Consider the following 12,112-nt stretch of genomic DNA (forward strand, 5'->3'; position numbering starts at 1 on the left):
CCGCGTCTACTGCGAACATCCAAATGTGCGTCTTGCTCTCGAAAAGTACGAAGGTGTACGCAACTTGCAACCATTCACGGCTGCAATTTAGCAACAGTAGAATGTACAAACTTGCAGCATAACACTTCGGAAGTCAGCGATAAAGCGAAATACAGCTACAGAATACAGCGTTCGTGCCGCCTGGGCACTTTCGGCGGCAACTGTATGTTTAGCGTAGATAAATACCCCAAGCGAGCTCGTCGCATATTCCCTTCAGTGTGGTTGTGCGCGCCACCTGGGTTACTCTATATATGTATGCCAGTATGCGGTGCGTTGGTTCATTGGTTGGTTATACTAACTCTATGATGCGGTGGGATAGTTCGGCCGGTTCGGCACAGTCATGGTTCTTTATTCTGTGGCGCACGCAGTTGGGCCCCATGGTTGAGCCTGGTTGAGCCGTTCAGCTTATTTAAAAAAATCCACGCAGAAACTCCTCTGGGAGTTGTCTAAGTATGCGTAAGCATTGTGTCACTTGCTCACCTCCACGCAGCCTGTGGTGTCATTATCAATCTTGTGAAATCAGAACGTTATGAAATTTCACAACATTGGACGAGAACGGGACCCCGACTGCAGCGTCTGTCACAATCCCGAGACAAATAGCTCACATACTTTGCGTGTGCCCTCAATATACGGCCGATCGAAGGACACTTAAGTATATATTGTTGACTGCTTGGACTCCCGCCCCTTTCCGGAAGATTTTAGGCGCGTGGAGAAGAGCTGGCCATGCCCAAGGCACCATAAAATAACTCGAACTTTCTATGCGAGACTGGCTGAGGTGGTCGTCTCTAGGACCTGCGGAAGGTGAAGATAGTGCGAAATGTGTCCGCACGATAACGTTTTGTGTGGACAAGATTACTCCTGCGTGCAGTGTGTCCAAAGCGCGCATCCGCAAATTTGACATGTATATATAGTAGCTCATTGTACCACATCATAACCACCTGCTGCCTACCTTTCCCTGTATCTCCCACTTCCCCTTACCCCAGTGAGGAGTAGCAGGTTGGAGGCTCTCTAAGCCGACCTCTCCTTTCTATTCATTAAAATCAACTTCTCCTTGATGAGGCAAGCAAACTACTGCAGGTTGCGGCGCCAGATGCGCTTATGACGTTCCGATCATTACACTCTTAGGCAAAGTTACACCCTTTGGCTTGCCCCTTCTGCCACACAACAATAACCGTTATCTGCCTTGATGAGTTTCCTTTCTTTAACGCTGCGAGCCCGGAACTTTCCAGTAACGAACGGCACGCGCGTTATCAGACGGGGCACTCCAAAGGGTGTAAACTGTTCTATACCGATAACGCGCATGCCGTTCGTTACTGGAAACTACCGGGCTCGCAGCGTTAAAGAAAGGAAACGCATCAAGGCAGATAACGATTATTGTTGTGTGGCAGAAGGGGCAAGCCAAAGGGTGTAACTTTGCCTAAGAGTGTATATGCCGCCCTTCAGTGCCTTATCCATCCACGTGGAACCATTATCAACCGTGACCAGGCCTACTTCGGCGGGGGCCGCGCACAGCGCGGCGGTAGGGCCGCGTATTTCCAATTGCTAGTAGGTACAGCGGGGCGTGGCACTTGCAGAGATGTCCATACATTCTAAAAACAGTTGCACCGTTTGGGGTGTATACTTGACACACAACGATAATCGTCATCTGTCTTGCCTGCGTTTCCCCTCTTGAAAACACTGCGCTCGTTTCTTTCCTGTCGAGAATGCTGTCATGCTGATAGCGCGCATGCTGTTCGCGACTTGGAAGTACCGGGCTCGCAGCGTTAAAAAAGGAAATGCGTGTAAGACAGATGACGATTATTGTTTGGGGACAAAGTACAACCCAAAGGGTGTAAACTTTTTTTTAGAGTGTACTGGTAGCGCAATATAAATTTGCGCAGAGGTTCAAGGTTATAATGACACGTCATCTTGCCACCGCGTTTCCCTTTTCCAAATAAAAAAAGAAAATCAGAGGTCGCCTAATCACTTAAGAGTTGTGAATGCGAAAACATTAATGTTCAATTGAACGCCGCCAAGGAGATTATATAACAGTATATAACCTAACCAAGAGCTCCTCGAACGCCACTGGGCGGTCCTTCAAGTTTCGCACTGCGATTATGATGATAAGGAAAACATTTATTGAGGGAGTAAGATGGTCTTGGGAGGTCCTATGGGTGGGGCCCCAGCAGTGGCAAACCACAAGCTATACAACTCTCGGATCTCTATATGCTTATATACAAGGGTGCTGCAACTATAATGCACCAAGATTTAAAAATATGCAAATGCCACGTAGCTGCACAGAACCACGGTAATGTTGTTTGCCACTGCTTGAACATCTTTTGTTTTACATTTTACCTAATTGCATAATTAGCCTTACTTAATTAATGAACGTTTCAGGTATTATAATTAGATGAAAAGTGTCAATGAAAGAATTGTAGCGCAAAAATGAAAAACTACTGATACAGCTTTCTGTTGCTGAATACGTGCTACATAAAAGTGTTTTTTCTAAGCGTGAAAGAAGCCCGGGTGGCCAGTCGCGAGGCAATTTTTTGTGTATTCACAGGCTTCTTTCACGCTTGGAAAAACAACTTTATATAGCACGTATTGAGCAACGAAAAGCTGTATCTGGAGTTTTTATAATTACCAGCTATATATGCGATTATCAATCACACACAGTGCACCATGATGGAGCAAAACATTATATGAATATAATTCCTGCAATTGCATAGAATCTCAAGATGACACAATCACAAAAGGCAATTAGTGCCTGACAGAAGTCCCTGTCACCGCACAGGCAGCAGTACAGCATATATAGAAATGGACATTTGCTACAATTTTAATAATTCAACAAATAATATTATTTGTGTACAAATCTACAGCACAAGTTTATTGCTAGTCGAGTTAAAAGTACTGTCGAGGTTACACACAACACAGTACAGCCAACATAAGACTTACAATATTAAGACAAAAGAAAACATCAGCAGATGTTTGTGACCTTGCAGAATTGCAAACCAATTTCCAGCGACGCCGTTTCTTCCGCGCAGTTAAAATAAGTGGTCCCTGTGATTACACTTGTACGCGACGGTCGTCTTTGAAACCTTGCTTGTATATAACACTTTCGAGAACTTATTGTTAGCAATTTTTTAAAGCATGAACACACATTTTACTTCACCTGAACATTAACCAAGCATCCTCCTGAATTTTTGCTAGATTTGATCTCGGTTTCACTCCCAGTTGTCCAATGTCAAACACATTGATAAAGCTCCGGATGGCATGCATGCATAATTTACTGAACATCTCACAGTATGTCCCTTCACTTTGAACTTAGCCTCCACGTTACCTATAATGTGCCCTTATTTTTGCCAAATATACCAAGGTGCCTCCATTAGTTCGCCGATGACCTCGCATAAACCAACTGCAAACGTCTTTTATGATGCATGAAAATAAGGAAAAGAAACTTGGGTTGAGTAATTATTTGCAACGCTTATAACTGCACGAAGAAAGTAAAAAATTTGTCAGACATGGCACTTACCATCACCCCTCCCATTTTCACAAAATACAAATATGCCGTAACCTGCAGCTATGTCGCATCAATGGGAAGCGTATATGACAGTGGCCACATCACACATTCTAAAACTCGAATAAAACATGTTTTTTTTTTTCAAAAGCTATGTTTGAACCGTGTAACTCCGCACACAGATTTTTCATAGCGTTCCACCCATTTTCGCTAAATTCCATCTCGGCGGCATTAGTAGTTCTGCCACGGCAACAGGCTAAATTATGTCCCGTTCGTTACACACACTCATAACGCTCTAGAACTTACACATACGTAATTCATTACCACAGCCTCAATTACCCACCCACTTTGAACTTTGCCTACACATAACCCATTACATCGTCCTATACCAACAGCAAACTAAGAAGCTGCCTCGTTTGGTTCACTGAGGACACCAAGCAAACCCAATATACGCATCATACATTAAAGACCCTTCAAAAACAAGGGTTCAATAATTATTCCTAACGCTTCTAGAAAGCCAGAAACGTTCAATATTGCGACACATTCCGCTTAAGCTACACTCATTCCTTACAAATGGAAAGTTTGAGAAATGCAGAGTCTCCTTGAAAATTTGGGAAATGTAGCATATAACAGCAGCTTCACACTTTCCAATGCTTGATTAAGATTTCTAAATTTGCTTCTGAAATTTTTTCCAACAGCTGTATTTGATCAACACACATGTAACATTGCACACAAACTTGCCATAGCTTTTCCCCTATGTTCAGAAAATTTGAGCCCAGTTGTAGTTGTAATTATGCCAGGGCAACAGTAAAAATTTTACGCCACTAGTAAAATGCACTAATAACTCTCTGGTCCACTTGCATACGTTATCTATTGTGAAAAGGTGCATTTAACCAACCTAACTGGAATGTTGCCTACCCATTACACATACTATGCCTCCACTTTTCCCCATATATGAACAAGATGCCCTGTTTAGCTCACTGAAGATACTAGAGAAGCAAACTGAGAACCATGTATGTTGAACCAAAATAGGCGGGAAACAAGGGTTCAGTAATTATTTACATTACACTTAAAGCAAGTACGTGAAAATTTCACAACGCATTACACTAAAAATTCACCCCATTTTCATGGAATTTGAAGTTCGTACCTCGTGTAGCTGTTTCATAGTAGTCTGGGAAACATTTTGAATAATGGCAGTACAACACTTTGGAATGCTTGAATAAGTAACTTTGCATGCCGATAGCAAGTGGCACATGCTGACTGAAAAAATTCAAGTCAGTGATGTAACGGTATTGTAATGGCTCTCCACATTCGACAGTGTCGTTTTCTGCTTACTGCTTGAGGCACAAAGCAAAAACACAACACAAGAAAGCAGAAAGACTGCACAGGAAAACCACTAACAAAACGATTGGTCAACAACTCGCCCAACTGTCCACATTCCTGAAGGTCACATTCACCAACATATATAGGGTAAGTGGTGATTACACGAAATTCAACAGCCTCTCAACATATACCGTGACCTGGTCAGATAACATTAACCAAGCTGTTTGAGCAAAAAAAAAAAAAAAAAGAAAGAAAGAAGATTTATGTGAGCTGTGCCTTCTATTGCTCTATGCTGGGGTTTAATGGTTCACCTAGGTAATTACCTAGCCTTTTGGGTTTCCTCTCACACCCCCACGAAATGTGGTAGTGTGTGGGTCTACCTCCACACCATGGACACGGGTTTGGGTATAGTGTCGGATGTAACATGTTTAGCTTTAGCTAATACGAATAAACCACCTGTCTTCCCAAGGTCAACGGCCTTTTATCTTGAGAAGGGCTTGTGAGGAGTCCCATATTTTTTATGCTTGAAACGCTGGTTTTCCAGAATTTCTGTACGATAATTATTGCAGGCGACGTGGAGAAACTGTCCCCCACTGCTTGGTTACAAAGTTCGTGAGCTAGCGTGTCAGCCCTTTTGTTGCCCTTTAATTCGACGTGACCCGGGCATCAGACCAAGCGGTGGTGGTAGATTGGCATGGGTTGGACTAGACACATCGCGGCTGCGGGCACGCGACCCACCGTAAAGGGGCAGCATACGTCTTGAGAGTCTGAAATTATTATGGACGACCTTCTGTCGTGCTCCCTTTCTCTGATGGCCATGGCAATGGCTGTGGCCTCTGCCCCCGCCGACGAAGCAGTGTGCGTTGATAAGCTCGTTCGCAAACTGAGCTTTTGGTGCACTACTGTCAAGACGTTGCCTTGGCCAGCTTCGTGGTACCTGGCCGCGTCGACGTACGTGGTACTAAGGTCCGATTCCACCTGCTTGTGGAGACGCTCTACCCTGGCGATTCGCCTTCCTGGATGCATGTCTCTCGGTAGCGCAGCCACCGAAATGTGTTCCGTTTCTCTTGGGAAGTCCACCAGCACCTCATCTAGGTGCTGCGGATGTGGCGGCATGCCCGCCCTGCTTAAAGCTGTTTTACCCGCAGAGGTGCCGCTCAATCGCTCCCTCTGCGAGATCAATATTGCCACCTTTAGCTCGGTGTACGTGCTGTGCAAGATGAGGGCTAGCAGTCTCTCTGTTGCCATGTAACGCAGCAGTCCTGTACCCAGGAAGCACGCAGCTAGCTAGCAGACGTCTACCTTCCGGCGTGATCTAGCTTAGGCCACAGCTAGTAGAAGACTTTTGTAAGCTGTATTCTGGACCTAGAGCTCTACAAGCCAGCTGGTAGCTCCGCTACGCTCCCTACACTTACAGCTAGTAGCCACCTTGGGAAGCACTGCTGTAGCTGCAGTGTAGACATTCAATGTCCAGACTTACTTCAGCTTCACAGGCGCTACAGTTAGCTCTACTTACCATGTTTACGATTCTGGAAGGTTGAAGTCTCACTTTTCATGTCAGTACGAAAGCACATGAAAGGCAATGACCACAGTAAAGTTTTTGCTTCGACTGCAGTCAGTGTCTTTCTTGTGCCAATTCCCAACCACATGAGCTGTTGTTAAGCCCTTGATTTCATGCTACTGTAATATTGCACGAATAACAAATCGATGATTGTTTAAAGAATAAATACAGTGCAACAAAATACATTTTGTCAATACATAGCACCAGTACTGCAATATTTATCCCAACATTCACAAAAAAGTGTTTGTGCTTTACGTATTGTTCTCCCACTCCTTGTAAACTGCAAATCAACAGTTTTTGCCTAAGCTCATGCAGATATAAGCATTTCTAGCAATCAAATGGTGTCAGCACTAACAAACTTTAATGTGTACCAAAGTTGGTAATGAAACATTGGATGCTTTCATACAAAGTATGACATCTGCCGTTACACATGTGCAGAAGAAAAAGCATCTTTTCTTTATGCCCCTTTATTTTTAAGAACTTGAGATACAGCTTAAACAAGTGTAGTAGTTCAGGCTAAATGCACACCGAGTGCACATAAAGCATTGCAGTGCACTTATTTTGTTCAGCCATTCTAATTGTTCAAGCACCATGCCTATAAATAGCTATACATTTTTGGAGTTGGAATGGACCACTGTTTTGTGATACTAGTGGATCAACATTAGCATACCATGGCACACATGCCGGCTATAGCAGTGCATTTAATAAGCATGTCTGTCTGAACTAGCACTACAAATGTACCATTCTACTTTCCTTGTTCGACAGACCACGAGTTGATTCCACTGCAGGTTTATCTTATGTACCAATAGACTTGCACTGGTATGAAATTGCATGGATCCATATTCAACAAGTACATATACCATTTCCACGACTGAATACAGCCAATAAATACCACTACTAACCTCAGGCAAACTGCTCTCTAAACGGTTGCATGCAGTACTAATGGCAGCAGAACTGAGTGCAAGTGTGTGGAGAGTGCATATTAAGCAAGATAAAGCAGCATGTAGAAAGGCTGTTTCCCGACTCTACACAGATAGAACCTTCCATAATGGCTGATAGATGTTTAAGGGAGCAGTAAAAATGCAGTTTATTTCATAAATACAAAAGTGATTCAGTATGGTTGCCATGAATACAACTAATACAGTGGGTCCTTAGTGAATGCAACTTCTTTACAGAGAACCTATAAATCTTAATTACCAATTCAAGTAAAAATAAGATTGTTTTAGTTAAAATGCTTATAAAATGGGTACATTGACCAATTAGCTTTTTTATGAGCATCACTAAATGTAGTAGACTTTATTTTCAAATAAAGCAAACAGTGCAGAGAAAGAACGGGCTAAGACTTGGACGGAATTGTAAGCTTAAAAGGCAGCAGAGGTGCATTCACAATGCTTTCTTGAATATATCTTTCCAGTAGTAACCAATGTTCTAAAAGACTTATTTTGCTTAAATCATGGCTGCAAAAACTACACCATTATCAAACACACAAAAAACTCATTTGTGGTGCTTTCAAAACTTGTCAATTAGAATTACAACTGAACTGTGGTTGGCCTACCACAAAGAGCTCATTGTGGGTTCTGGGGCCATGTTTTGATTAGGAGGCCCACCATTTCTGCTAACCAGAAAGGCTTGATTTTCAACCTGGAATACTTTGTTGCAATCTTCTATGGACAACTGGGACTCCCAGGCAGTTGGTCAATGAGATCACAGCTACGGAACTTCCTTCTTCGTACCACCTCTGGGAAAGATGCAGCTGCTTCCACAGGGATTGGCAGGCTCAATGGTTTATAGTATTCTACACAAGCTAAAACAAGACATCAACAGTGTAAAACAAATTGTGCATCAAAATTATTACTCTCTTTTAAAATCAATTAATGCACCAAGGTGAAATTCATTAAGGGAGTACTGACACAAAAATTTTGTGCCCCACTATTGTGCTTTTTAGGTAGTTGCCACCCCACAGTTATGACATGGATCCTCAATTCCTTGAGCAGCACAAATAAGCTAGTTTAAAATGTACTCCAAGTGCAGCACTGTCTTATATGTGAAGCAGGAGACTATTCACGTCACCGAAACCACAGTCGGAATTCATGCGGTGTCACAAACTGAAGCATGAAACAGTTGGCTCAATGCTGTAGTTGATGGTGATATAATCATCTCGTCACTAAAAGCTGTCAAATTGACTCTTCCAAATGCGCGCTTCTATTTGAAATGCAGGAGGACGCTCCCCTGTTATCCTGTCATGTGTTGAATGATCTCTGTTTTTGCAGAATGGTAATGTGTGTGTATACGTCAGTTGTGTCTGGTGCCACGACACCATTGGTGACATGAATAGACTTCCGTTTCATGTTGTGGGGATCGAGGTGCCTTCCCGCGCCTCGTCCCCCAGCTCGCGCATTGTGCTTAGCGCGATCTCTGGGATTCGCCGCCGTAACAGCAACATGGTCGACACGGCTAGCACGCCGGAGCTAATTCTCTGCGCAAACCGTGTTTGTTGGCGATCTGACCCTGCAGCATTCTTTGTGCCATGTTGGAGAGTCAACGAACCCTGCCATATTTGTGCATTGCGGAGTGGAAGTGTGTGGTGCCCTTTTCTGACCATCGCTTGTAGGGTGAGCCTGGTGCAAACCCATCTTCACAATGTCACTACACTTCGCGCATGTTTTGTGCTGTCACACTAAAAGGTAATGTATTAATAATATTTCTGTATTACTAAACCAATAATTGAGGCTCCATAGCATAATTACTGAATTGACAGCTATCCATTCTTGGTATAACGAGAAAAAAATTTTGTGGCATACTCCTACAAAACTAAGTACTCTCTTGTCAACACAAACAATGACAAACAACTTTATGATCATTGTTTTGATGACAAATTCACATTGGATATTGTAAATTCCAAAAGGGAAAGGCCATTCTCCTTACTGACAAAGAGCGCAACATAAAACTCCCTTCTGATGCTGACAGAACAAACCAATACAAAAATATCACATACACATAACAGCTAAGCATAAACATACTAAAGGATAAACAGAATCAGACAGTAAAAGCAACAGTTGAAAAGGTAGTTCTCTCAAAAAACAAGGCCTTAGGTGATCTTAGGTGAGCAACAGTGCAGTGTAAGCTGCACCCTCTCCAGTAAAATAAAACACAAAGGGCACATTGAGACTTAATTCTCATGAACAAAAACAAAAGCGGAATTCATATATGGAAACATCAAAACACTATTTGACTAGCCTTGTATACAGAAAAAAAAAAAAAAGAAATGATAGAAACGTAGTGAAACAAAGGAGTGCAACAGCTGAAGGCCCAAAACAGCAAAATCCTAAAAGGAAAAACAACCTGAAAACCACCATATGTTATACAATTTATCATTGTACTAAGAGAAGCAGGCAACACCTTGCAGCAAAAGGGTGACAAATTAGCGTCTCCATAAAGGAATAAAAATTCGACACACAGCTGCTACATATAAAAAGTAGGTTTAACATATTGTTCTCACTCTTAGAAATGAAGACTCTTGCAAATGGCACAAAGCTGTTATAATTAGGAATTATCTTAATTTTTGCCTCATTTTCCTTGAAGCAAGAAAGCATGCAGTCCACGTACAACCATCGTATGCTCGATAAATTATTCAAGTAGAATAACTATACCATATTTCCATGTGAGTGAGACTACAGCCAATTTGTGTGTAGATTTATGGATCATAAGGAATGTCAATGTAATTGCAGTTAATGGTTACTTGGTACCACAGCACACTTGGCATGCACTAGTCAGCCAAGTGTAGTGGCACCAGGCCACACCATGCTGCTGAGAGTGCTGAGCCACTCGTAGCAGTATCAAATCAGCCATTCCTTTTTAAACCGTCTCAATGCTTTCGTACACTCAGCCTGATACCAGGTAACAGGATTCTACATCTGTCACATTTTTGAAAATGTACAGTACTCCTTGTAATGCAATCAGGCACCATGAAAGGCCAAAGCATTTGATTCAGGTGATGCTGGAGATGAGCTGCTACATCTATATCTCAGTAGGGTTATCCAGTTGGTGTTCATACACTGGGCTTAACATAGCTGCAGTGGTTAATTGCATTGGCCTCACAGCAGTACTACCAAGGAAACATGTTGCAGTGAGTGCTCATCTTATAGTTGCTACTTCAAAGGGAAAACTTTTTTTTTTGCGCACTGAAGACAGTGAGGTTTAGTCTTGTAGTTGTTACCGTGATTACAAGTTAGGCTGCTACCTGTTTCAAACGAGGAAGAAAATTTGTCGGCACTCCTAAAGGCACATGGGACGATGCTATGTGGGGCTGGAGGGCGAATCGTACTTGGGGAAGATCACTCTCTTGCTGGCTGGCTTGAGCATCCTAAACATTAAAATGAGGACAGAATCTTTACAACTATGCAAGCACACCACTCATTACTTACCCTGTGTTCAGAAATGCGCCCTAACTTGAAGCCCATGCTTGACTTGGTCACTACAACGACAGGCGTGAACGCCCCTAAGACACTCATTGCCTTTCCTTGGGCGCGTTCGCGTTGGGCTTTACCTTGACCAAATCAAGCACGGGCTTAAGTTAAGGCACATTTCTGAATGTGGGGTAAGACATACAAAGTAGCTTAATAAGCTTAAGGTAACCGGGTTTCAGCTTCACTATATTCAGTGATTAGGTTAAAATCCCAGAGTAGAAATTCACAGCTATAGCATCTCCTTTATCATGGAAGCAGAACTAAGGCATTTGCTCAAATGGGTAGCACTGACAATGAAATTTGCCGCTGGGCTCTCTCTCCTGCTTGCAAAGACAAATTTCATTGTCAGTCAATTTCATCATCATTGTCAATCCTCTTTCACATAATGTGAAAAAGGATTGACTGTTCAAGAACACGTGAAAGTACATGACTTGTGCCTACAAATGATACAAGCACGTAACACTGCATGCTATACACAGGAGCTGTGCAAACGTACAGAGGAGCAACAAAGCGTGCAAAAGATCACTTAACTCTACAGGCAGCCCTTGTTACAAAAGACCTCCACCGGCAGACACAAAAGCAATGCATGCATGGGAACTACCTCACAACATCGAGCACCACTATCAAAAACGTGTGCCAGAACTACTGAAACTATTGTGCCGTTGTGCACAAAGCCTGCGGACCGCGAGGAGCACAGTACAATACAAAGACCAAGACGAGTATGAGAAGCTGAACTGAAACACAGGACAAAGGGAGGCAGACAAGATCGTCGCTTGTCTATCGCCATTTGTTTCGCGTTGCAGTTTTGTTCAAACTCGTCTTAGCCAGTTTAATAATAATCCGACAATAAACACCGCCAACATGCCTTGAAGGGTATTGCCGCAACCGTTGTGCGTTTGCGTTGTGCATCAGCTCTGCCAGCCCATGCTAAGCACTCATTACCGGCATACAAGAGAAGAAAGTACAAAACCAGTCGCCGACATACCTTGAAAAGCATGCGCCTGCTGACGAGGCTCACGACCGGACACGACTGCAGACATGGTGACAATAAGAAATGAAGTGACACAACATCAGGCACCACAACATACAAGTGGTTCTTTCTGAGAATGGAAAGGTTGTAAGGGCGGGCGCGGGAGAAAAAATCTGGGGGCTTTCGCTCCTTGAATATATGATTGCCTAGGCACTACGGAGGAGGTTTCTTAGCGCGTGTTATATTCGTTTGTCCCC

General features: G+C 43.0%; 1 protein-coding gene across 2 annotated transcripts; it reads right to left on the reverse strand.

Annotated features, from left to right (window-relative positions):
- Nucleotides 1-2,649: 2,649 nt before the first annotated feature.
- On the reverse strand, nucleotides 2,650-12,005 carry LOC142587635 (uncharacterized). 2 transcript variants are annotated; one of them, XM_075698801.1, is made up of 3 exons: nucleotides 11,871-11,999; nucleotides 10,660-10,782; nucleotides 2,650-6,028 (listed from the first exon to the last, which is right to left on the reverse strand). In XM_075698801.1, exons 1-3 carry the CDS (start codon nucleotides 11,880-11,882, stop codon nucleotides 5,525-5,527), a joined length of 639 nt encoding a protein of 212 aa, XP_075554916.1. In that variant the 5' UTR covers nucleotides 11,883-11,999; the 3' UTR covers nucleotides 2,650-5,524. The 2 variants fall into 2 exon arrangements, 1 of the variants encoding a protein (XP_075554916.1); XR_012829599.1 differs by lacking the exon at nucleotides 2,650-6,028 and adding an exon at nucleotides 6,862-8,223 and having other exon boundaries at nucleotides 11,871-12,005.
- Between the last annotated feature and the right edge of the window lie 107 nt (nucleotides 12,006-12,112).

Source organism: Dermacentor variabilis, chromosome 1, assembly GCF_050947875.1.
Source record: "Dermacentor variabilis isolate Ectoservices chromosome 1, ASM5094787v1, whole genome shotgun sequence".
NCBI classification, from domain to species: Eukaryota; Metazoa; Arthropoda; class Arachnida; order Ixodida; family Ixodidae; genus Dermacentor; species Dermacentor variabilis.

Coding starts and splice junctions, on each gene's coding strand:
- LOC142587635 (XM_075698801.1), bottom strand. Junction 6,029..10,659: donor TTCTTCCTCGTTTGAAACAG/GTAGCAGCCTAA, acceptor TTGATCTCGCAG/AGGGAGCGATTGAGCGGCAC.